Source organism: Crassostrea angulata, chromosome 6 (genome assembly GCF_025612915.1).
Source record: "Crassostrea angulata isolate pt1a10 chromosome 6, ASM2561291v2, whole genome shotgun sequence".
NCBI lineage: Eukaryota > Metazoa > Mollusca > Bivalvia > Ostreida > Ostreidae > Magallana > Magallana angulata.
In genome coordinates this window covers 44,987,417-45,015,281 of record NC_069116.1, presented here as the reverse complement: position 1 = coordinate 45,015,281, position 27,865 = coordinate 44,987,417, and the positions used below count along the sequence as shown (strand labels likewise).

The following is a 27,865-nucleotide window of genomic DNA, read 5'->3' as shown; positions in this document are numbered from 1 at the left end:
AAATAAAATTATTTCACATTCCGAGATAGGTTAGCGTGTTTGAAAGTCTGAGGCAGGTAAAGCAACGACATCAGTAGTAAATTGTCTTTAAGAAAATCAATGATATCAAGTATTTTCAATAATATAAAAATGTGTTAAGAAATTAGGTTCATCAGTCCAAAACTAGCATATTTTTGTGCACCCTTAATTTGCAAGTTTTTTATATGGAAAGAAATGTAACTGTACGGAATATCAACCCGAACTTTCTCATAGAAATACAGCTATACCTGCAGCTGATCCGTGCGGGATAATTTTGTTTGCCAGGGTTGAGAAGGGGATCTGTGGCAACGCACTGTAAATATTCTGTATTAATCTAATACATCCAAGCACCCCCCCCCCCCTCCCCCCGATCCCACTCTAGCATGAATTTTAATCAGATCTTTGTGAACATCCGTTTAAGGTGGCTCTATACACCACTTTTTGATGACGCAGTACGCAAAAAAGTAAATCTGAAAGCATGCAATTTCGGTACTGGCTGATTTAAACTGAGGCGAATTGTATGGGAACCGCCTTAGATCTTTTATGTTTTGGAGAAATACTAAAAAAAATTGCAATAATAACAAGAAGTGTTATATTTTTTAGGTGTTCGAAGGAAATATCCATCATATGACAAAAAAAATTTCTCTCAATTTGTTAATAGTTAACTTTTTAAAAAGTATTTTACAAAAACACGAAAAAACATTAAAAAATTCTTTAAAAATATCCATTAATGATAGTATCCCTATCATCATTTTAATATTTGATAAGTATAATTATGTTTTGTGGTCTTCTATTGAAAATTGGAATAAACTGTGGGTGTAAAGAGTCACCTTAACGTTGATTATTGTAGTCTAAAAATCTATGGTTTTAATGGGCAATTCTTTCAAAGTGTCATACATGTATGGTACCAATTTCTCTTACGGCCTGAAAAAAAATCAGATTCCAAGTTTTTATGATATCAGAATAATATTCTTGCGATCATTTAGCGGTATGGAAAAATAAGATTATCTTTTTGCTGCGATGTTAAGCGATAAATGTTGATGTTTGATTGATCTAACTATATCATTTTCAAGGTCAATGAAAAAATGACCTGACAGTTAAAATCGGATATAGGAAACCCTAATACATGTACTTGTTGAATAATGATGTTTTTGCCAAATTCACGGAAATAACATTGCTTTGTTGAAGTTTTCAATGATAAGGGATAGATAGCATCAGCAGGATGAGTTTTTTCTGTGATAAGAAGATATAAAACATTAAAAGTAAATAAACAACTGTTTAAATTAATAGCGATTATTTCTTGTAGTAAAATTTTACATGCATATCTCATATTTCTGTTTCTAGAAAACGTCTGTAGTAGTAAAAGACAACAATGTGTTTATCTTTAGCTGCAGATTTGTAGCCCTCGGTCTGAAAAATATTCTGATGGACAACCTGGGAGCTAGAGTACCACCCACCCATTGAAAAATTTGTGTATTTATTGCGCAAAAAAAAACATGCGCTAGTTTTGGACCGATTAACCTTATTCATATGCGAATTCTGTGAAAACAATCAGTATCATTAATTCTTCAGGCAATATACTACTGGTAGCATCTCTTTACTAGCCACAGAATTTCTCTCGAACACGATACCGACCTCTGAAAATCAAGTATATTAAATTTACATCGAGATTGAAAGTCGCCATTTTTACATGTAAATAAACTGCACCACTTCAATTAACGGGGCTGGACCGGAAGCTACAGACCTGCGGCTAGTTTATCTTTTAACAATTTGATAGATTCCAGAAAACCGTTTCATATAATTCTTTTAATCAGGTAAAGACAAGAAAAGACAGCAGAAATAGTTATATACAAGAGATTTAACAAAAGCAAAACAAGAATTTACATGGGCTTTGAGAGAAATAGGGGTGATTTTAATCTAGACGACTGTCGAACCTGCATTTTACGTCACTTGTTTTTGTTGTATCTGACAAATATTTCATAGACCAATAAATCGGGAAGTAGGTCCATATATATGTGCAGGTAACACCTAATATGCCCAAGCTCAGCTTATAGGAATTTGACACTATGGTTTTGATAGTGAATGGTTAAATCTTATGAAATCTTATGAAATGAAATCTTCATTGCATAATATTTGATTACCATAATGAAATCATGAATTGCATAATATCATAATAAAATGATTTTAACACTCATTCTATTTTGAGAATATTTCTGATATACTGGCAATAAATAAAAGAGATTATGTAATGTTTTAAGTTTATAAAACTCCAGACTTTTATCCTTCATTTACAATTTTTTTGGAAGGGAATAGTAATTTTTTTATCAAACTAAACAAAATTAGACAATAGAAGTACATGTATCACTTTGATGACTGAAGAATATTCATGCTCATTACGGTAATTTATCGTTGCATTACAAAATCTGTCTTGCTTCTTAATTGCTTTATTCTGGTGTGCATTTTGCGTAGGATGCTGGGAATAAAAAAAAGCGAAACAAGATGATGTATGCTGGAGATAGGCGACGGTGAATTCCACTTGTCCGACAGAACTGACGGACAACTTGTCAACGCCCTGACCTCTGTTCATTAGCGCACATGTATTGATGACAGGCACGGAATTCCAACAATGGGGTGGGTGTCCGGCTGATACACATAGCGAATCGGTTAGCCTAGTTGCAGGTCTGCACTTGCAAGTCCTAAGTACTGCCATACATCACAACTGATAGAGGGTTGATTTTCTAAGTTTTAAAGATGTGAATGGATAGCGTATGATTTACTGCATTTTTGTTACAATAAGATAACGTGGGTTTCTTTTTTTACAAATGCATTTGGAAGATATCGTCTGAAGTTAATGTGTTTTCTTATTTTAAGGTTCACAAAAAATGTGTTTGTTTTGCGGAGGAATTAAAGTTGGGGTTTTCTTTTTTACTTTATTTTCTTTTTGCAACAGCATGATGGACAAAAAGTCGATGTTGTGTTCTTTTCTTTTCAAAATATTTTCATTCGCAAAAGATAAAATAGCTCAGGGCAATGTTAATCCTGTCTGACTAAACGTGATTGACATTACTTTTTTGACCGAAAATGAAAAAGGTCGCCCATTTACTCTACTATTAGTTATTAATTCAGGGGGAAAAAGAAGAATATATGTCAATTTGATGTTCATTTCGGAATGTGTTCAAATTTGATTAGACAGATGTAGTTGATTATGAAACTATTAAGATTTAGAAGCTTGATATGTCATATCTTTTCATTGCCTTCACAAAGGGCATAATTGTGCATGTCTAAACAGACATCAGAAGTCGATCTAATCATCGCAGACACGAGATCTTCCCCAAGTCTTCATTCACAAACCTTCTCTTCTTGTTGTGATAGGAGATGTCTGTTTTTCTTTGAGCGTGTTTACCATGTTTACCATTCACAATCCAAATTACAATGTCTGCAGACGCCAAAATATTCCTCACTTGATCCATTTTTCTGTTGTTTTAACATATAATTAGCTTCTTTCTAAGTTATATGCAATATTTGTATAACCTTAATGATGCTAGTTTTAGATCTTCTTCTTGTCATAATGAATCGTCGTTATTGAATAGTCTTTATTAAAATCTGTTTACAGCTAGGTGAATTTAAATATCTGCATGAAAGGAGTTTTTTTAATTATATTGTTTGTATCAACATTTTATCAGTACATTTTCAAGTAAATAAATGAAAATAAATGTATTTTGAAATACTTGCTTCCAAACAAGTTTAAGACAGAATTAAACTAAAGCGTAATATGTTCTTGAGAAAATATATATTAAATGTCTTAATGTCTATGAATGAAAATTGACACTTTCCTAACAATAATATATTATTAGAATTATTATCCTTAACATAATAAACAAAGGACATGTACAATTCTCTCACAGAGATTAACCATTATGAACTAAATATTATTTTTCCATGGACTTCTGTGTTCATTAAGGCTAATGAGATAGTTCATTATAAAGTCTCTTTGATATTGCCTGCTAGACGGAAATAGTGCCTAAATGTATTTTCGGTATGCAACAAAGTACAGCCAAAGTCTATTTCTAAAGAGTAGTTGTGAATGAGAATTACGATATAAAATGCAAGTGAAGTATAGAGGGATCGAAGGAGAGAGTGTTTATACACACCTTATATCGCCTTGGTGCTGTTTACAAATGTTTTCAATAAACATCTTTGATCCATCACCATTCACAGCAATTGTTCGCAAGCCAAGAATGCGAGGCATTTTGTAGAGAACCGTCAATTTTCTGATCGTACTGGCTGGTTATATTGAGGGTTAGTGGCAGATTTTCTTGTAATTTGACATTTAAAATATACATAAAGGTGCTCTCTCTGTATTCTCTGAAAACCAAGGTTCCGAAATCTGCATTTTGGTGTTTTGGCCCTGCTCCAATGTAAACATATTTCTACTGAAAAATTACTACTGGCGGACATTTTATCCTGTTTCATCTTTAAATTTAGACTGTTAGATTGGATCCATTTGCTTATTGACAAGCTTTATATAATACAGTATAAGAGGGATTAAGCAAAGTATACAAAAGAAATTGTTTATGAAGGCGAAAGTATCTTTTCAGATTAATTACAGTTCAACTAACTGATTTCATTTTTTTTAATCAATACAAAAACCTTTTTTTTGGTTGAGGATAAGATAAAGTATCTTAAATAAACAAGCAAGGATCTTGGACTTGATTATTGGCAACCTCATTCGTATTCGAGATTGGGTCACTTATTGGAAGTAGGTCAAACATCTTATATAAAGCAGTACATGTATATGCTAAGAACGAAACTGTAATGTTTAACCTAAAAGTATATTAGGTGGATGTTGTAGTTTCAAATTAATGTATATCTGAATTATCGAAATTAATTGAAACTTGTACGTATCAATACCACAAGAAAAAATTTCTCTCTCTCTCTCTCTCTCTCTCTCTCTCTCTCTCTCTCTCTCTCTCTCTCTCATTTCCACACAAATCTAATAACAACAGCTCATCAAAGAATCTTATAATAGCTCGTTTTCAACTTGATCAACCCATTTCATCACTTCTTTTCTTTTATGACGCTCCTAAGCAAAACTGTTGGGTGAAAAACAAAAGTTCTTGCATCTTAACGCACTTTTAAGAAACAGTTGTTTCTTTCCCATCCCTTCGATGATCAAGATTCTTAAGAAAAAGAAATCCCATGCAGATTTTATAGCATGGTAACATGTACTTTTCTCAGAGGAATGATCTGTTAGAGCTATTTTTCACGATAGAAAGTGTCTGTTAAACTTAAGAGTTAATGGAGCCAAAACACGTAATATTTTGCACAATGAACAATTTCTTCTCTGTCGTTTCATATGACTTTTTTCACCTCTCTCAGTACAGAAAGATCGTGAGTTAATCTCCATTATTCAAATGATAACATTCCCTGTACTGCTCAATATATCTCTGTTTGAACTTTAATACTTATATTACATGTAAAATATATAATTGGCATTAAAAGGGTACCATATAATAAAGAGAAAATTAGGATCAATTTCATAGTAAATAAGAGCCTTTAAAATTGTTAACAAAAATAATATCAGTCATTTGGAAAATATATATTTGCGATTGTTTATGCATTTGAAACGTACAGACATATAAAAGACACACAAATATATAAATTTAGGCAATTTCCGTATTAATCGACGAAAGATATCGCTTTAGAAAAATCAATATAAGCTAAACAATACAACAGGCAGTTCATCCTAACCGCCAACAACCCAATGGTATCATTACCATCATACAATTACTGCTACAAAATGACATCGCTCCACCATCTTCATTAAAATTATACATCACAAACACACTAATCGGCCATTATCAGTCACAACACATATCTTGCAGATTTTGTTTTAACTTTTTCTTGAAATTTTGGTCAAATATGCCACTTTGTACTGCCTTTTATAGATTAGTTTATATCATTAAAATCGATTTAACTACATGAACATGCAAATAACTGTTTTTATAAAAATATAATTTTAGAATTGCTATTCTGACAAGTTCAAGATTAAATCAAATTGTTTTAATAAGTAATTGTTATTTTGTGCACATTTTAACCAAGAGTTTAAATAAAACATGCATGATGATAAACACACTTTATTCCTTCCGGCCCAATGTATTCGACCTTAGTATTTGTTTATCATTGAAACATTTGTCTGAAAAAAAATGATTTTAATCAGTGGTAATTTATTCTTGTTTATTGATCTGCATCTTTGTATCATTCTTTAAAGAAACAATCGTACATTTTAAAAATAGAATATTTCTAAAACAAGAAGTCAGACTACAGACTTAGGCAAAATCATTATGAACTAATAAAACTTGATAGCTCCCCACTTTTCCTGCACCTTTAGTGTCTATCGATATCTTTTGTCGCACTAACTGTAATAATTACCATTGCACACCTGGTTTCTTTGTTTAATGCACAACTAATTACATTCTTTAAATTTTGTAGACGGAAAGAAGTATTATCTTAAATCCAAAATCTTGGATGACCTGCACTTTGTACTTGCCATTCAGAATCACAAAACACTATCTACCACATGTTTTTTAATGACTTTCGAGGTTTTTTTTACCCTGCATACTTTTCCAATGTATTTTTATCTTCTTCCGCTTCTCTGCTGTAGAACTGGATTTAGATTATCTACGAACACCAGTCATTTATATCAGATGTTTAATGGAGGGACTTTTTTGCAATAGTTTTGGATTAGTGTATATTTTCGTAACACTTTATCAGTGTGCATGTTCAAAACGCAATCCGTATGAAAGTATAATTTAAAATTACGGGATTGTATATTTCTTTACATGTTGAATAATTTTCTTCACGGACATTACTATACTTTGTTCCATGTTCTTATTCCGTCACTGTTTTGCGATTATCATAATAGGTATCCATAATACATTAGAAATTGAAATCAATATATTATATTAAGTTCAGAATTTCAAAGATTTCTTCATAAACATCTTTTTAAATCGTTGATATCAAATAAAAATCAAAACAAACCAACCAATTGATGAAAACGTTACCTTAATCTATGCGACACCAACCTGCTCCAAATATTAAAGGTACATTATTTTAACATGCAAATGAATATTTCATTATTCTGTAATTAATTAAATATAGATATGAGAATGATCTCCTCATGTACATTATACCATTTCACATTTAAAATATGATTAAGCTAGTGATGTACATCATTCAGTTGTTGTGATCTTACATGTATTTTGGGGCTTGGCTTAAAATCGTGAATACTTGACTTTATATCATAAAAACACTTCTAAATCTCCTTACCACAGATATCAATTTTGTTTTACCTTTTTGACAAAAAAAAAAAGCTAGACGTCTTTTAACTGGCACCTTTTTTAAAATAAGGAGAAAAGTTACACGTCTTTTGCCTGGGAATGTGCCAGTTGTCATACTAAATCAAAAACTGTTTTAAGGTAAAAATAGAAATGAATAGCATTAATGAGACAAATTGTCATTAGTTTTTCCTTAACAGATGTTTTTTCATCGTTTATAACTTGTGATCTTTCCGATTTATTTTCTAATTGCAATGCATATTACATAACGATGGATGAATGTCGTTTGTGTGCAAAATCATCATGAAGATAATTTCAATTTTTATCAATAAAACCACTATATTTCAAGAAGACACGGATACATTACTAAGAATCCAGAACATCAGGACGGGGTTGCGTTTACAAAACAGTCTTTAAGCTATTTTGATCATTTGATGATTCTGGTATATTTCGATATAAATTATTTTTATCAACCAAAGGCATTTCCGTTTGCAAATCATTCGGTGTGATTTAATACAAGGTCATTGCAAAGTGAGATATGCTTTTAACCACTCGCAGGAATTTGTCAGTTATCGACGCATACTGCCAAAATTCCACATTTAATTTGTTTCTCACATGTAGATGATGCATGTTTGTATACAGATTTTCAGATTCTAGCGACTTGACCGACATCCTCCTTGCCGTTTGCAAAATTCTTCAGGGAAGAGGAACGAACTGCAGATTTTCCAAAAATATATTTTTTTCAAAAAGCCTTTCTTTTAGCTTTTTACGTAATTAAGAAACGTTCATTGTTTTGTTGTCGTAAATCAAAGATATACCTTCTCAAAAGATAAAAGACTTCTCATTTAAAGATGTGCTGGTGATTGATTATCAGAGCCCATTGCTGTTTAAACCGTTTGAGAAAACTGAGAGAGCATTGCAATTCTTTTTTTTTGGGGGGGGGGGATGAGTATTATTTTAGTTACTTATAGAATATACATGGATTCCGCAGCAATTACAGCATTTCACATGGTTACTAGTATTACCATAACTGAGATAAAATAAAGTTTAAAATGTTTTGATTTCATTGAGCTTTTAATCTGTTGTGTTTCTCCAATAAAATGTTTAAAATTACAATGCTGCACTTAAAGTATTATAAAAATGTTGATAGCGGATGCATGTGCATGCTGGTGCACCACTGACTAATTTTCCCCCAAAGACCTTAATATTTCTTTATTAATCTAGTTAAGGTGCATTTAAAAATGAGTGTGACCGGGCCCAAAATGGTTAGAAATGATCAAAGGTCAGGAGTCACCAATAGATGGCGCTTAGTCGATGCAGGATTAGTCGCTGCCAAGGACGCACCGATCATTCATAAAAAAGGAAGAAATTCGTTAGCTATTTCTTTTGTTTATAATGCTGATTGTGTTAACAATTACGTAACGCTATCAAAAATAGTATGGTGTTTATAACGCAACAATTTCAAAACTGTTAACAATTATTGTAAGGTTTTGGGAGTAACTGTATATATGTTTTCCGACGCGGAACAATGACATTTTGAATCAACACTGCCAAAGTGACATAACTAAATTTATTTTGTTTTGTAAACATTTCCACCGAAATCAATTTCATGGATGCAAAGATGCCACACATTAAATGCCAACGTTTAATCTGCTCGCTAAAGTCTCCGTTGCATGAAGTTGTACTATAACATCATTAACCTAATGTTTTTACAGTATGGACATTATAAACGTTTGAAATGCATTGCAGATGTAACTTTTTCAATAATTCCATTTTATTTTAAAAGATGAAGTATGTTTGCCTATAGATGTAACTTTAAACATTTAGAAGAAACGTAATTTTGCCAAATAGTATTAAACAGATATAATTAGAAAAAATACCTTAGTCTGAGAGTACCTTACTCCAAGGTGGAAAATTTAAGCATTTTTTTCTCTATTCCAATGTGCCCATAAATTATTAGAATTGAATTAAAATAACGACATAAAGATCTAAATTAAAATCATGGGTGTTAACGTTTAACAACCATTTAAAGACATCATCTATTAACCCACTTTTCATATTACACACGTGGTTTGCCTACGTTACCAATAACATCATCTTTTGCTTATTATTTCGATATTTATAATTACCTTATGCTTTTGTTCAAGCTAAATGAATTGCAATCGCTACATGTAGCATAAAACAAGTATTCCTTTTAAAGGAATGATCGGCATGTAATGTAATGCGAAATTAAATGCAATAAACATCATGATAAATATATATAGGACATATGGCATCATTTTGTTGATTCCAAAATAGCAAGGAATGAATAAATTTTACTCTTGAAAGGCAAAGTGTACTTCCGATTAAATTCTTACACGTGTAAATAGAAAACGTGATTTGAATCATTATGTAACTGTATAAATGCTATTGCACAGGAATAATGTTTTTAGCAATTCACAGGTAATAGAAGATTTAGTACATGAAGCTGTCACTGCATAGTAAACAAAGTAGTGCGAGGCGCAATGCGTAGTAAAATTGGCCTGATGCCTCGAACGGACATAACTGTTATCGACCGAAGCTAATCACAAAAATGATTCGATGATTCTGTTTAAAAATTTTAATTGCAATTGGTTAAAAATTATGGTTATATTCCAAGATAAGTTTAAAATTCATTTATACAATTGATTCTTTGCCTGACTATCCATGCAAAAAGCTATAATTATAAACTAACATTTTTAATAAAATTTCAACAAACTTCTAGTCAAAAGTAGACCTATTTAAAAAAATACAGCGTCAAGATCTGAACGTTTAAATTTGTTGAATAATGACACGCCGTAATATAATTTGCAAGGAAATGACCAGGGTATGGTATCAAAAACTAATCTTATGACTAAGTCTGACTGAGATCTATCTCCAGACTCAAACTCGTAATACTCGAGTGTAGATGTGTCTCAAAAACGTTATTATACAATAAGAGAGCTGAATGATCGTGGCCATGATTACACTATAGTTACCTCATCTAATCTAGAAGAGCTCTGTATATGTATAAAGATACAGGAAATTTATCAAAATTTTTAAAAAGCTAAAATATGTTCATAATTTCTTTTACTAAATATTAGTTTATAACTAAAAATGTTACATTTAAAAGTTTGAGACAGATATGATGGGATTTGTTGACAACCCACTTCTTTAAGATAATCATAAGATTGTTAGAAATCTATAATGACGACAAGTTGCTGTTCTTTAAAAAAGGACTGTAATACATGGACCATATGCTTGTGTTTCCAACGAAAACGTGAAAGCTGTATTAATAAGATTATCGGAGATTCCACCGACTCTAATCGCCTGCTTTTAACCACTTAATTTGTACGTTGAATTACGTATATGTATAGCCCTGACTTTTTATCTCAGAATTTAAAGGGTTCATACTTCTAAAATAATTATGATTTATATTAATGAAGAGTGCATGTATAGTATCAGGCAATCGGCGAATTCTACTATTTGCGCACACATTACGCTTCACACTAGTTTGTAAACTATGCAGTGACAGCTTTGTGTAAATTAATTTCATATTTTGATGCATTTTTCTTGAGATTTAAAATTTTATACAGTGACATAATTATTCGATCATCTGTTATATACAGTCACATAATTATTCAATCATACTTAAATGTTTAAAAAATTTTAATCGGGAAGTACTCTAACCTCGCCTACTATAAAAGTAAAGTTAAGCTACATGTGTATTCGGAAAACAACAAAACATTGCAAATTATGCTATTTGATGTCTGTTCTAGTTTCGGCATAACATTAACTTATTACATAATACTGACAGTTCACATAACATGCCGATCATTTCTTTAAAAGGATTTTTTTTGTTTCTGTACTGTTTACCGACAACGTTACAATTATAGCGCCTTTGAACTTACGTGTGCATATGGCATGGAATCCCGATCCCGATTCAGATATGTGCTAGCCTGGTTCCATGAGCTACCCATTACGCACAGGAACCAGGCTAGCTCATGCACAGGCTGAATTTTCCCCATAGCATCCGGTTTAACATCGCTTTAACACGCAACAACAAGATACTTTTCTTAGTCTGTACTGCATGAACATGATAGTTCTAGAAACTTAACAAAATAGGCAAATAGATTTCAGCGGAGATGATAAAATCTTAGAATTATAGTTTATTTTTGTTCACTAAATATGTTATTATTGATATAATCAAGGTGTTTTCTAATTCTTATTGTATGAAAAAATTAATGCAGGTAATTTAATTGTTATTATTCCTCTAAACAACAATATGTATTTATAATAATTATGGTTTTTTCAATATTTTTTTTTATTCATTTTAATTATACACTATAAATTACTTTCTCAAATTATTTACATAACTTAGGTACAAACACTCTTGGACAAAAAATAAAATCATTGGAATATACTTGGAAAAATTTACAACAAATTCCAAGAGAAGCCAATCAAATGCCACTTAGCAAGTTATATTAACACACAGTAGGTAACGATGGATGTTTTTGTTGTTTTTGACTAAACAAAATGACATTGTGTGTGGTCATTTCTTTCGGGAAAAAAAAACAAACAATCACGTTTGCATGGTACACAAACTTTGCTTATTTGTGATAGGTAAAGGTAGCTACTACATGTAGTTACTGGCTAACAGAAGTAAGGAAAGCTACATGCAGCTACCAGTACCGGCTACGAGATGAAATAAAAGCTGGCTACTATATAAAAAGTACATGTACATGTATATGTAACTAGTTACTTGTAATTGGCTACTAACTAATTTTAACTATTACATCAATTCATTTGATATAGTATAAAGATGTCAACTAGTGTTGTTAATATGCACTTTTGTTCAGGTCATCAACATGATATTACAATACAATTACTCAAATATCTCTTTAACACTGGGGTGTTTCAAAAAAAAAAAACACGAATAATTGAGCAAAATGTGAATCGATGATATCTTGGGACAGAGAATAGTTTTATTACTAAAACAGTTTTTTCAGGTTATCCCTATTATAACAAGCATTCTGAGAGTATTGCATAAGCAATACACGTCCCCTACCGGTCTGTAGAAATTTGTGAAAACAATGCACTGTTATGCAGAATATCATTTCTTACCGTCTCAACAGACCAATCCGATAACGAACCCGATTGTAATAATACATAAAACCCTGTCGATTAAATTTACAACACGATGCATAGGCGTCGGAAGCAAATTGAAAGTGGGGGGGCTAGACTAATCCTCAGAAATATTGAGAAAAAAGTAATTCCCAAAATCATGGAGATCCTAATCCGTGGGGGGGGGGGGGGGGGGGGGGGGGGGGGGGGGGAAGTATACCTATACTTCCAAAAAAAAAATTTACTTACCAAAATTTTTTTTCTCAAAATCATGAAATTCCTAATCCATGGGGGGGGGGGGGGGGGGGGGGGGGGGCTAGTATGCTTCTGAATCTAACCTCTCAATCTTTCAAGGTAAATTTAGGAACAATAGTCTTTCCTGCGAGAAAAAGTGGGGGGGCTGAACCCTCTATCATGCTATGTTTCTAATGGTTAGGTATAACTTTGCAAAAAAAGTGGGGGGGGGGGGGGCTAAGCCCCCCCTAGCCCCCCCCGGTTCCGACGCCTATGCGATGCTTGACATTTTTTTACAGAACTTATTTGTTTGTTAGAAACAATAAAAGGAATGGTCCAAGAAATGCATGATATTATTACTGACAACATACTTTCCTCGTTTATTTGATACACACCGAGCCTGATAACGAACCCGAACATTAAAAAATTGGAATATAAAAAATTAATTTTCTCGAAAATATGTCAACCAGACGCTACAAAAGTGTAAACTTGATCTGTAGTTTGACATTTTGAAACTGTTTAGCAAATTTCATATTATTCCTCAAACGCATAAAGAAAAAAAGTGTGGAAAACTGAAGTGGGACAGACAGACGGACGGACGAACAGACGTACAGACGGACGGACAGACGCAGAGGAAAGCTATAGTCCCCTCCGGTGAAAACCGGTAGGGGACTAATAAATGAGGAAAATATGTAGTCAGTAATAGTATCGTGCATTACTTGGACCATTCCTTGTATTGTTTCTAACAAACAAATAAGTTCTGTAAAATAATGTCAAACATTGTGTTGTAAAATCGGGTTCGTTATCGGGTTGGTCTGTTGATTTGGGGTACAGAAGACGGTAAGAAACATTTTGATATTCTGCATAACAGTGCATTGTTTTCACAAATTTCTACAAACCGGTAGGGGACGTGTATTGCTTATGCAATACTCTCAGAATGCTTGTTTACATAGACAAATTGTAATGAAAAACCAACAGCAAATTAATATGGGAAAACTTTATGAAACGCCTCAACTGTCTAATACGATTTTTTTTTAATCACTTATGTAACAAAATCCTTTCTTTGGGAATTCATGCAGGATATGAAGTCAGCGACATTGCAGAAAGATTTATTATTATAATATATAACCTGCGATATGGCATTGGTAACTGCGTCACGGTATGATTGTTTTGAAGACTATATAATTGTATTTCAATAGTTTGTAAATTTAATTTTGACTATAAAAATTAGTATTCCGCTGACTTTCTTACCTCTCTAAAAAGCTAACCTTGTTATTTTTTTACCAATCGCGATGGTTTTTTTGTTAGCTATATGGGATGCTGAAGGTTTCGACCAATCGATGGTTTGATCTTGTTCGTATAGATTTCAGTCCTGTGTATTTCATTAGAGCTTTACAAAAGAGAATTACAAAAAAAATCCTTAAATATAATGTGGGGATACCATACGGCTTTCCATACTAAAGAAATAGATGGAATCTTACTTAATGAATGTTAATATATAACGACATACTTCCTCAATATATATGTACGTTTGTATTTTAAAATCGAATGATTGATAATTCGGATTTTTTATATGTTTTCCTGGTGAGCTACATGCACATAATATTATGACCATGGGTGAAGAGTAGGGTTGGGTAAGTGGGGAAATGGTTGGGTCATGGTCTCATGGACCAAGATTAAGCCTTCCAAAACAATCATTCTGAAAGTATTGCATAAGCAATACACGTCCCCTACCGGTTTGTATTATTCTATGAAAGCTTCCAAGCACACAACTATTTCAGAGCTATTGTAAACGAGATGTCATGCTTTAATCAGAGATAAAAGAACAGAGGAAATTAAAACTATATAGTTGATATAGAAATTAGATACAAAATAGGTAAAATAATACTCTTTATTTCATCTCCTGTAATTTCGCCAGGTCTATTCTGTATTCGCTGGTAAAAATTTGTGAAAACAATGCACTGTTATGCACAATATCATTTCTTACCGTCTTCTGTACCCCGAATCAAACCAAACAGTTAAACAGCCCAACCCGACAACGAACCCGATTGTAATAATACAAAAAAAACCTCCCGATTAAATTTACAACACAATGCTTGACACTATTTTACAGAATTTATTTGTTTGTTACAAATGATAAAAGGAATGGTACAAGTAACGCACGATAATATTACTGACTACATACTGGCCTCGTTTATTCAATACACACCGAACCCGATAACGAACCCGAACATTAAAAATTGGAATATGAAAAATTAATTTTCTCGAAATATGTCAATCAGACGCTACAAAAGTGTAAACTTGATCTGTAGTTTCACATTTTGAAGCTGTTCAGCAAGTTTCATATTATTCTTCAAACGCACAAAGAAAAAAAGTGTGGAAAACTGAAGTGGGACAGACAGACGGACGGACGGACAGACGGACGAACGGACGGACGGACGCAGAGGAAAGCTATAGTCCCCTCCGGTGAAACCGGTAGGGGACTAATAAAGTGGCATTGCGGTGTCGAGTCCTAAAAAGACGGGGAAGGTTCATCCTACATAAAATTCCCTCAAACCAACATGTCAACCCGTATTTGCAGGAGGGAAAAGATTTACAAATTTTTGAAATAACTGTATGAGTAAATATTGTACATAGGCGTCGGAAGCAAATTGAAAGTGGGGGGGCTAGACTAATCCTCAGTAATATTGAGAAAAAAGTAATTCCCAAAATCATGGAAATCCTAATCCGTGGGGGGGGGGGGGGGGGGGGGGGGGGGAGAATACCTATACTTCCAAAAAAAAAATTACTTACCCAAATTTTTTTCTCCCAAAAATCATGAAATTCCTAATCCGTGGGGGGGGGGGGGGGGGGCTAGTATGCTTCTTAATCTAACTTTTCCATCTTTCAAGGTAAATTTAGGAACAATAATCTTTCCTGCGAGAAAAAGTGGGGGGGCTGAACCCTCTATCATGCTATGTTTCTAATGCTTAGGTATAACTTTGCAAAAAAAGTGGGGGGGCTAAGCCCCCCCTAGCCCCCCCGGTTCCGACGCCTATGTTGTAAGAATATCAAGAAGCGTATATATTCTAGTCCCAGACGTGCTATTCATTACGTATCTTAGACAAGCAATAAATAGAAACTCTCGTTAAATTGCAATGATATGATGGATATTATCTTTCGATTTGATTATTTGGGCTGGCGAATATGTGTTCAGTCGTTACAATCTTAGAAGAAATGGGGTACACACATAATTTACTCCATCGTTAAGTGAACCGTGTTGCATTTCTTTTTTATCTTTTTTTTTTGGGGGGGGGGGGATGGGTTAAGTTACTAATGGTCCAGCACAAAAATGCTTAAAACTTTGTTCTCGGACACTGTCAATTGGTTTTCAGGCATGTTTCCACTGTGTTTCGTTATAAGGCGTTGTTTATTACATGCATGTCGTTGAAATGAACTGCTTAGACAATTTAGACAAATAAAGAAGTAGGCTATAATCAAGGTGCACGGCCGCTTCAAAGGTTGACACTTAAAATATAATCTTCTCAGTGCCTTCTTATTCTTAAACTACGAGATGGTTTTCTGCTTTATGTATTACTGTAGATTTGCAAAAAATCACGATGGTTTTAATTTCACTATGTTCAAGATTTATCGGTTTTCCGCTAAAATAAACCCATCGTAAATATTTACTTATTTTTTTAAAACGTTTTATTGCTTGTACTTTGATCAACTGGTTTTCTTGGAGCGTGAAATTTAAACCATCGCGATTGGTACTTTTGGAGAATTCGTGAAATTTTAACACCGTGGAATTAAAACGACTTACAGTATCTCGATACTATTTGACAACAATCTGCTCTTAGCAGTCTCAAGCAATAGTCGAGGGAGCAATGTTTTGGTGTGTTTTTTTTAATAAAACGGCCGGAAATGAGTTGGTGGTCAATCCCATGGGACAAAATTGATAACTGTCCAAATTGTAACCAGATAATTTTCATGCATGGAAGTATTGTATCGTATTGTAAATAATCTTTCTTTGAACGTGTTCAGATCAGACATTTGGAAACAATAAAACTTGATGGCTAACATCCATCCATAAATATTTATATCTGCTTGTTTACCTTTTCCGAGATTTTTGTTCTCTATCTGTGAATGTTAGATAAGTGCATTGTTTTTACATCTTCTGGCAATGTCGATCTATCATCTCTTAGGTTTTAAAAGTTTGTCAAATGGTTCCTTCCACTTAGAGACAATATGAACAGTTCCGCCTTGTACAATGGCCTCGCTTACTAATCATCTATCAGCGGTTATTTATAACAACGACAACTTTTTTAAACTGAAGAACTCTGGCTTCTTGGTTTACCAATTTACGCAGAGAGTCGAAACTTTCTGGCTCCAACTTTTTCCCGTGCGGTTTTGTTTAAAGTACATCATTCTTGGAAATGCCTCTTTACATTAACACACAACATATATTGCGAGTTATCATTATTCATATTGTCCCTATAAGCCGCTGTAAAATTAATTTTTTCAGTAAAAATCGTTAAGGATTTATTAATTTATTTAGTTTTAAATTACATTTATATCTCTAAATTTTAAATTTGCGGTTTCTGTCATTATTTCGCTTTGAAGGGTTGGTGGGTATCTGATAATATAGGTTTTAATTATGTCTATCTAAATACAGAGAGAGAGAGAGAGAGAGAGAGAGAGAGAGAGATTTTACAACAATCAAAGGGTGATAACTCGATCTTTTGCTGTTAAAAAGCATGCACGATCAGCTCTTGAGTCACAAACTGAATATCCAGAACATTCGACCGTAAAATTTTATTTTTGATAAAAAAGCTTTTAAAAGATGTAACATTAATATTGTGTATGTAGAACTGTTCAGTATTACTATATTAAAATGCTTTCTTACATCAGGAACCTAAATTGCATAGCATAAACTTCAATATGCATTACACTCACTTCAGATATAGGACTTAATTTGTCCCATATCGGCTGACGACGAAATGCACTGGTCATACGACCGGAATAAAACGGCGAATTTGCAAAATAATAACCGACATAAAACAAAAAATAGGATCATGTTAATGAGTGGATAGGGTAAGGAAACATATGTACAATTAAGCGGGTTTTTTTCACTGTATTAGGATTTTTTTCTTAAAATCACCCAGTGCTTTGTGACATGAAAAATGTCATGGCAAATTCTTGGAATTCAATAGAGATATTAGTATTGGAATTACCCCTACCCCTATTACTTGAATTAAGACTTTTTGTGAAAATATGTTTTGAAACATCAAAAAAGTAATGCATTCTTTGGATTTATTTATTAACACGAACAAAATGATAAGGAGAATATATCTATGATTAAACATGTATTAACCTCTTTTAATTTTGTACATTTTCATGTAGTACACTACGGCCAACGCGGATCCCGTATTTTCCCGCGACACCGTGATGGTGTTTTAATCCTTTCCGCGATACACCGTCGCGGTATTGTCATCGCGGTGATCGCGGGGTCACGATTTTACCGCGATGGTGTAAGGCACCGTAACAGGTGAAATCAACATTAATATTACAGTGTTAAATCTCCCCCAACTTGTATACTTTTATTTCGACAATTGAACATCATACAACTGATCAAAATATGTCACCCTACTAAAAAAGGGGGAACTGAATAGGCATACAAATCAATATAGAGATGTATTCTTTACATATCTATAGATCATAAAAATAATTCAAACAACTTGCCGCTCACAATATTTATTACCTATTGTATATTTTCTATATATAATTATAACTTGCATCTGTTACATACATATCACTTTGAAATATAAGAACACCAATACACTCTGTGTCAAACATTTCAATCTTCTACGTGTATAAATTTGAGAATTAAATTATAAAAAATGAAGCAGGTTTTTTTTATTGATTAAAGCACCATCTATAAATTGTTTTCTATTTTGATGTTCATGAAATATTGAATCTTCTGTTAAAGGTTATTGTTTACATTTAGATGCGCCATGTGTATCCTTAGATAACATTCAAATTTACGAGAAAAATATACATTTGTAATTACAATGAATCAATGTTTGCAAGTACACTGTAGTTTTATTTCCTGCCTACATATTTCATTTGTATATTTCAATATGTTTCTGTCGAATTTTGCCTTGATGTTCAGTTAGAATAATTTTAAGCAGATCAATTAATAAAATGCAGATATCAAAATTTAATATTGCAATTATATATATTAATTTGAATTAGATCATAACTTTAAAAACAACTTCTTTCAGTATTTTTGCTTTTTTTCTTCACTTTTTATTTCTTAAGTATATTTTTAGTTCTTAAAACTTCTCATATTTTGATTGCTTTAGGTATTTCAATTTTTTAAGTTGTAACAAAGCAAATTTTTTTGCATCACTTATAACAACTGCGTATCGTTTACATTACGATGTTATTGAGATGATCTGACAACTATGTCAAAAGTGAAGCATACCAGTACAGTGCAGTACAGTATAGTTGCATAGCGTACCATAGTACTAATAGCTGACGAGATCTCAAGGGGTATAAGTGTAATTTATTTGTTATATTATATAGATCACCTTTCAGATTGTTTATTTCATCAATAGTGGCGAATATGTGTATGTTGTGTGCCCATCATCTTGCGATGTATGAACAAATGTGTAAAAAGTGGGGGCTTTTCACAAAAGTTCTCGTAGCTAACGAGATCAAAAGAGATATCTGAATAATTTAAGTTTAATATCCTGATGACGACTGAGTATTTATATGAACAATTTTATTGGATATCTACCGTCTACATACAATCTATGTAGCTATTTGAAAATGTATGGACACATATGTAAAAATTTGGCATTTTACATGTAGGAGAAAGGATTAGTAGTTACATATCTGAGATATTTAAGTGTAATATCGCGTAGATCACCTTTCAGATTGTTTATTTAAGCAATAATGTCAAGTATGTGTATTTTTGTGCCCATGCCAGCTTCTTGTTGAAAGATGTTTAAAAAAATGTCAAAAGTTTTTTTGTTTTTTTTTCCAGAAAAGTACTAGTGACTGACAAGATTAAAGAAGATTTCTAGGTGAATGAAGTATAATGACATGTGGATGACCTTGTAAAGTTTTTATATTAACACATAGTAGATATCTGCCATTTTTATATGTAGGTACTTGATAAGGCATTTTTATCTAGCGAAATGTTTATACCAACATACCAACAACCTTAACAGACACGTGAATGTTGTGTATGCAACTATTAGAGAGAGAGAGAGAGAGAGAGAGAGAGAGAGAGAGAGAGAGATAACACAATACATGAAATTACAAGAGATATTTTACAAATAGTAATAAAGGTGCTATGTCGTTTGAGGTATAACGTTAACGTTAATTTTACCATGAAATTTTGATTCAAAATAATCAGTCGTTTTTATTTTACATTTACGTTTATTTGAAAAATAAGCAATTTCAAACATAGAAGCTAGTAGCTTATAAATTTTTTTTTAAATTTTGATAGAAAGTAATTAGTTGCTATTCTTAATGTTTCTTTCACCTCGTACATGTAGCCAGTTACTAGTGGCAAGAGTTCATGGTAGACTCTATTATTGTCGCTCGTCGCCACTTACTATTAGGTTTTAAGAAAGTTCGTTCTGTTTGTAAATTAAAAAAAAATAAATTGATAAAAGCAATATTTATATTTAAAAAATCCACACTGGTTTAATGTAGGATTTTCTCTCAACATATAAGCTGGTATGTTCAAGATGGTATACATGTATTTGCATGAGATTTTAACAACTTTTTTTTTTACATGTATTAGGGCATACATTAAAAGAAGCTGTACCTTCTTTTTATTTTTCATCGTTAGTTTTTAGTCTCACCTATATTTGATTTGGTCAAGATGTGAAGAACTACACTAATATGATATATACGGGATGCATTGTTTATCCTACAGATTAACAACAGAGTTGGGGTCAATTACTTTGAAAAGTAATTAATTACTTTCAAATACATTGAAAATTTTATCAATTACTTGCAATTACAATTACATTGATTTTTTAAAATGTAATTAATTACTCTCAATTTCTTTGATAAATGTAATTAATTACATTTCAAATACTTTAGTTTTATTTTTTTAAATCTTGAGAACATATACATATATTAACAGCATTAAGATATACATAGCTTTATGTACGGTTATGTTTTTAACGTTGTACAGTTCAGTTCAGATCAGATTTCTTGAAAATTTCTAGAAAAATTTTCTTTAACATTTAATTCATTAAGTAACATTGAGTTCATTTTTGGTTCTGAATAATATTTTCTCTATAGTGAATTAATTTTTATTCACATATTAAAACTATGTTTATTCAGAAAGTACAACTTTCGGCAGTACATCATATCAGTATATAAATAATAATTGCTATAATTCAGAAGAAAGAGATATTTTGACTCCCTTAAGTCTAAAATCAATGGGGGTTCTTGGGTATTAGAGGAGTTCACACCTCCACAAAATAAGATCTTTACCTATTGCCCTGGGCAGTGTGTTATGCTGTATAAACACATGAAACATTACAGGACATTTAATTATTGTAAAAACAAAAGTCCATGCCAAACATGTATAAAATCTATTTATCATTATAAGACACCTTTTTTATATTTTAAACTTGGAAAAAAAGTAATTGAGATGTAATTGAAAAGTAATTGAAAATACGCAATATTTTTGGAATGTATTTAAATACATTGAATTACTTGTAATTGAAGACGGACTCAATTACGAATTACTTTCAATTACTTTGAAAAATGTAATTAATTACACTCAATTACAAATACTTTTTTCAATTACCCCATCCCTGATTAACAATAGGCCTAAATGAATATAAATAAATAACAGTGATTCAAGACAGTTGACTGTCGTAGAAGCGTTTTTAAGGAACTTCAACCCAAATTAAGCTTACAAGTTACAAAATTTATTTTTTTAGTCTTAAATGATCAATATGGATGTTTTTTGATGCTTTGTCAAAATTTAAAGGTCAAATATTGAGTAACAAGCTAGTTACAAAGATTTTACATGTAATTCTTTGTTTTGTAAACAAAGTTCGAGTTCTGTTATTGTGTACATATGTGTTGTTTTAGCAAAATTTCAATATAATGTTGCTTTTTTGTTGTTTATGAAGGTATTTATGAATACAGCAAATCAATTAATCTTGTAAGCCACGTGTTATTTTGTCAAAGAAATGGTAATTTCTTTTCTTTACAATATTTGTAAACAAATATAAGGCTTGACTTCTAACATTCAAATTTTTATGAATCGTTCAAAAAAAAAGTAAATCATTTTATGCTAAAAAAAAATACAAATAGCATTTTGATAGCAAATCGGGTCTGGGTCCCTTTAATGGCGCATTCATGTAAGGCCATTAATCATGTTTGTTTTGTTTATAATGATGCCACGGTCAAATTATAAGATCATGTGCTAATCGTTGTGGCATCACAAAAAGGCTTTAATGTTTACGCATATATGTGCATGTTTGCTTTTTGTTTCATCGACTGATAAAATATGATTTCATATCTATCTTTACAGTTTAAACGATTGCAAAGGACTATATTAAAAGATATGGGCCTTAAATGGTCCCCTAAAATGAACATCATCATTTTACTGTATTTCTTTGTACAGATATATATGTGATGTTTTTATATGACGTTCATTTTGATTCAACTGCTCACAGTTTTGAAATATGACATCGTAAAGACAACCATTTCCCGCCATTTTTGCTTTTTAAGCTTGTTTTTAAGCAGTATGTCTATCAATAAACATAGAGCGCATGACTGAACAAACAAAATATTTTAATCAGAGATGTATCTAGCGAAGGATAATAAGTGAAAAAAAGTTTTCCTTGTTCTAGCATGCGCTCTATATTTCCCATTCATAAAAATAAAAGAAAAATGTTAATTTTTGACTGATTTTGATTTAATTATAGAAATAGCGTTACTTCTGACGTCATATACTGCCACTAAGTGCAAGTAATTCAAATAATTAGGTGAAAAATATGTTTTACATCAACTCGTCTAAAATATTACATAACATTTTATTATACTAGAAACACTTTTAAAAATGGCGAATCATGGGGGACAAATATAACTCATATCATATATAGTTCTTTGAGGAATCCCAGCTGCCAAAATCCAAGGCCTTTTGAAAACTTTGATAAACTCAAGCAATAATCGTGTAGATATTTCTTTTTGAGAATATAAACAAGTTCCACTAATTAAAAAAATCTAATTTTACATACGAATCTATCTGAAATGCAGCTATGGCAATGATACTTATTAATTTTTGCGGGGTTAATAAATCGAAAACGTTACTTAAACCTTTATAAAGTCAAATAGGCCATCTGTTATATAGATCATATAACAACATCATTACACCCTGTTTCAAACATTTGGTTGTCCTATAAAATTGAAAATCCATTTTTGAAAAATGAAACAGGTTGTTTTTCGTTGATTAAAGCAACATCGATAATGACTTTTCTTTATAATGTATATGGGAATTCGAATTTTGTTGTACGAGTTTTTGTTTATATGTAGATGCACCATGTGTATCTTTAGTTAACATTTAAATTAACGTTGTGAAAACGATATGAATACAATGAATCAATATATTTACAATCTAAGTAGTTGCATTATTTCAAAACAAGTGTTGACTCTCTGTAGATCATATAACGTGTTCAAATAGTTACCCCACGCAAACTCAGTGCCTGCCTACACATTTCATTCGTTTATTTCAATATGTTTTGTCGACTTTTTTCCTTATGTTCAGTTAGAATTATTTTCAACAGATTAATTAATAATATGCAGGTATCATTTTTTTAATTCTTCTAAAATACATTAATTTGAAAAAGATTATTACTTAAAAAAAAAATTCCCATTATTTTTACATTTTTCACTCTTCATTTCGTAAGTACTTGTTTGTTTATGCATAAAATATCAAGTCCATTGTAAACCTTACCTTTAAATTTGCGTGCAGAAGTTTTCTATTCTCAAAACGTTTACGCCATTTTATACGTTTTAAGCCTTATTTATATGTTATTTACTGATTTTAAATATAGTGCCAGAAACTTTGTTGAAATTTTTTTTTTATTAACGAATTGTTATGATTTAACGAATATTTTTCACATATCCAATTGCTTATCTAAGTTTGAATATCATTGACGTAGCTGCATTGAAGCACTGTAAGCAAGTGCTTACAATTTTTTTCTAAATTAGTTTTTTTTACACACCGTTATTTTCTACAGCAAATCCTGAAAACATTTAAACTTGTTGTCAATAATAGTTAGCTTTTCGAAATATTGACTGAGTTATAAGTTCACGATTTTCATCCTTACAGTATGAATTGGCAAATGTGTATTTCATTTCAATTATAAAATCCTCACAACATTCTAAACTTGTTCTTAACAGAAGTTGGGTTTTCAAAATATTGACTTAGTTATTTAGTTCACGATTTTCATCCATACAGTATGAATAAGCAAATCTGCATTTCGTTACAATTTTAAAACAAGCAATAAATACGTAACTCGCATCCGATAAGGTAACCACCGTGAATTACAAGTCTTATTCCCTTGTTAGACAAATACCAAACATAAAATTGCTTGAGGAACACTGCAACTGTAAAGTAAAACTATAACCATATTGTCAGTCGTGGTTGCCTGTTATAATTTTTTTTAGATTTAGATTGTCATATGAATTTTGTATTTACTGGCATCTAGTTTATTCAAACTTTACTTGGGTGTTTTTCCTCTTTGGTGTCGCTTGGTGCGTGTTTTGTTTTTCAAGTTCTTTAAGTTAGTTGTTTGAGTTGCTGTCGAGAAAGGGCAGAAATCAAAATTAAAAAAAAAATGCTGTTATCTAATAGAGCTTGATTAATAATTGCAATTACAATATCATCAGATATTAAAATTAATACTACATTGTAATTACTGAAGTCATAATTAGAAAATATCCACTGAATGTAAATATCTTAATTTAAATAGAAAGGAACTAGTTACTATTTAACAACTTTGTTCAACTCATAGCCAGTAACTTGTACAGTACCGATCAGACCCAACCTAACAGAAAGTAAACCCCAACTAAACCATGGGTTTACTTTCTGGGTTTACTCTGGGTTTACTAGAGTGGACCCAGAGTAAACCCCAAGTAAACCCAAAGTGGATACAGAGAGTAAACCTCGATCAGAAGTATACCCTGAAAGCAGACGCTACATGTGTATTCGGAATATACAAGGGGCAGGAATCACAGGCAGTAGGATGATGAGATAAAATACAGGTCTGCTTCACACTTCAGTGTGTTTAGTTGACTCCAAAAGCAATTCTCGAGTAAACCCAAAGTAAACCCCGAGTAAACCCAAAGAAAACCCCGAATGGACCCAAATTTTCAAAAAGTAAACCCAAGGTAAACCCAGAAAATAAACCCAGGGTTTAGTTGGGGTTTACTCTGGTGTTAGGTTGGGTCTGATCCTTACTGTAACTAAAGTGACTGGTTGAGTTGTTTTTTCTTGTAGCAGTTACTATTAGCTAGCTTTTCTCACTTCTCGTAGCCACCTAATAGTAGTATGTTACTAGTTATTTAGCAGCTATTTTAGCAATGTAATATCCAAAGCCAGTAGTATTCCAAGGTAAGCCACATAATATGGGTAATTGCCGTGTCAAATTCCGATTATTCTTTGAAAAAAATATTAAAGTCATCCGAAATAGTGCTTTTAATATACATGTAATATTTTGCTAAAAATATTTATGATAGATTAGTTGGGTATAGTCCACTAATGCATTTTCCATAGGCAGTAATGTTAACGTTAGGGTTCATAGCTCCGGCCCTAATTTTCGTTCAGCAACGAGGGACCTCTTGAATGAAAGCTCATCAAATTGTCTCTTTCCTGTTAAAATTTCATGGTTTGAAGTCAGATTCGTTTTCCGGCAAAATGCGTCTGTATTGAAAAACTCTGAAAATGAAAGTAAAAGCAGGGAATTTCTCAGTTTAGGAAGGGTGTACATCAAACAATTTCAATTCTTTTCTTCTAATGATAATTCAATTTTGACACTTGTTTTTAAATTGAAAATCCTTTTTTCTGACATGTGTCAAGCATTCTGATTTAAAATGTCCCAATAAATGTATATACACTCTGAAAGTATAGGAACTATTTTGCTTAAAGGCACTACTTTGTTGTCCAACCGATTCTAAAAATAGTTAGAGGGAAATACCCAGTTGAACCACGAACTTGTTTATTACTGGTTTCACAAGTGGATTGCATTGTGCATGCAATCTTAACTTTAAGTTAGCTTAATCTTTTTTATATTTTTTTCATGTGATACTTTTACAAAATACAAATATTAAAATAATGTGGTCCAAGTTATTATTTTTTTTTCAGTAGTAAATTTTAAAGTGTTTTTTGAGTTTAAACTTGTTTGTCTGATCAATGAAATCAGAATTAACAGATAAGTTGAATCAGTACTTTCGAACGAGTCTATACGAACAAAACTAGTGTTCATGTTAACAAAGTTTTAATTTGGCCGAAATTCTAGTTGACACTTATCTGCGATTTTTCAACAACAACGAATATTATGCCAATTCTTATCCCTCAATTTTTTCTTGTAAGTCTTCATACTTTTGATGCACGCAAACAAAATAATATTCCAGGTCTAAACTAATTCATCATATATACGTTGCATAAAGAGCAGAAAAATGCCACTCAGAGAATGACAGTTCGTCTAAATATGTTTGCTGGTTTACATTTGTCCAAACTTGCAAGATAAATAAAAATCAGCATACAAGAATAATATGTCAACATGATAATCAATACATGCATGCTATAATTCTTTTTCAGATATAATGGAATAATTTATTTAATACATACGACAGCATTTCTCTTATAACCATCATCATCCATTTCTTTTAATTACCAATAAAATACATGACCTCATGAAATACAATCTCTTGCTCACCTTAACATTAAACATTACAAATTGTTGAATGCATCAAATTGTGACACACCGCAAAAGTTACAATAACAAATTATAAAGTAATATTGACAAAATAAAATTAATTAGAATTAATCAGTAGACAATTTTTAGCCACTGCCAGGTGCTTTACATTTTACTGGATAGGACTGTTACCTTTTGTGCAGACTTTTGATAGTATTTGGTATAAATGTAACTGTTAATACCACTTCTCTATCTCATACCCTGATCACTTCATATAACAAGATGTGGAAATGCTTGGTCCTCATTGTTGTGTTTCTTGTCTTCCTCCAAGGTAAAGGTTTTGCTATCACAATTATTTGAATCGACAGTATTTTAATTATTTGACTGTAATTTTGATTAAACTGTGGCCATATCGTCCTTTTTTATATTCTTCTGAGAGTGAAACATTTAGCTACTTGATGGAATGAAATTAAAATTTTAAATTGTTACCTTAGTTTCAGAAACTGAAGGATTGGGGCGGTGGCGTCGTCCTCCAGGTAAGAAATGAAAATTAAGATTAAACAAAATGAAACTAAAGGAACAATAAGAGGGAACAGTGATTAATGAGGGTTCGACATGACTACCTTCTATGCGAACAAAAAAAAAACACTTGAACTAAGTTAAATTATTCCATAAAGAATTAATAAGAAAGATAAAAATTTATAAAAGGGGGACATTATAAAATAATCATGACTATGTACTTTAATCTTTTTTTTTCAAGGTTATGCCCGTTTCAAAATTGTTTGCGAACACAAACAACTGCATTTACATTGTGGGAGACATAGACGAATCCATGTGGTCTCTGCAATGTATGGGCGAACTAATAGACATACGTGTGGACATGGGCGTGTAGGGACTACAAGTTGCAAAGCAAGGCATGCGTCTTTTAAAGTTAAAAGAAGATGCAATGGGAAACGATCCTGTCGTATCAGAGCTTCTAACGGTGTATTTGGAGATCCATGCGTCGGAACCTTTAAATACCTGAAAGTTCGCTATCAGTGCAAACGTGAGTAGAATGTAGTATCGAAAAAAAATCAAGTTAAAGATTCAGTTATGTTCTTTTATAACATGTATTTAAAAATAATTCTGAACATGATACTTATTATTGTTGATAAGTACATTTGAGCCTTGATAATTTATATCTTCAAAATATTACAATCACGTTCGTTT

The 27,865-nt window shown here is 31.9% G+C and overlaps 1 protein-coding gene across 2 annotated transcripts in view; it reads left to right on the top strand.

The window, feature by feature from the left end:
* The window catches only part of LOC128190419 (L-rhamnose-binding lectin ELEL-1-like), a 30,321-nt gene that overhangs the window by 2,154 nt on the left and 302 nt on the right, over positions 1 to 27,865 (top strand). The window contains exons 1-3 of one of the 2 annotated variants that reach the window (XM_052862461.1): positions 26,850 to 26,987; positions 27,151 to 27,192; positions 27,417 to 27,701. In XM_052862461.1, coding sequence (XP_052718421.1) covers positions 26,939 to 26,987; positions 27,151 to 27,192; positions 27,417 to 27,701 — 376 coding nt within the window. In that variant the 5' untranslated portion in view covers positions 26,850 to 26,938. Of the gene's footprint in view, positions 1 to 26,849; positions 26,988 to 27,150; positions 27,193 to 27,416; positions 27,702 to 27,865 lie in introns of those variants that run through there. The other variant, XM_052862462.1, reaches the window with a different exon arrangement.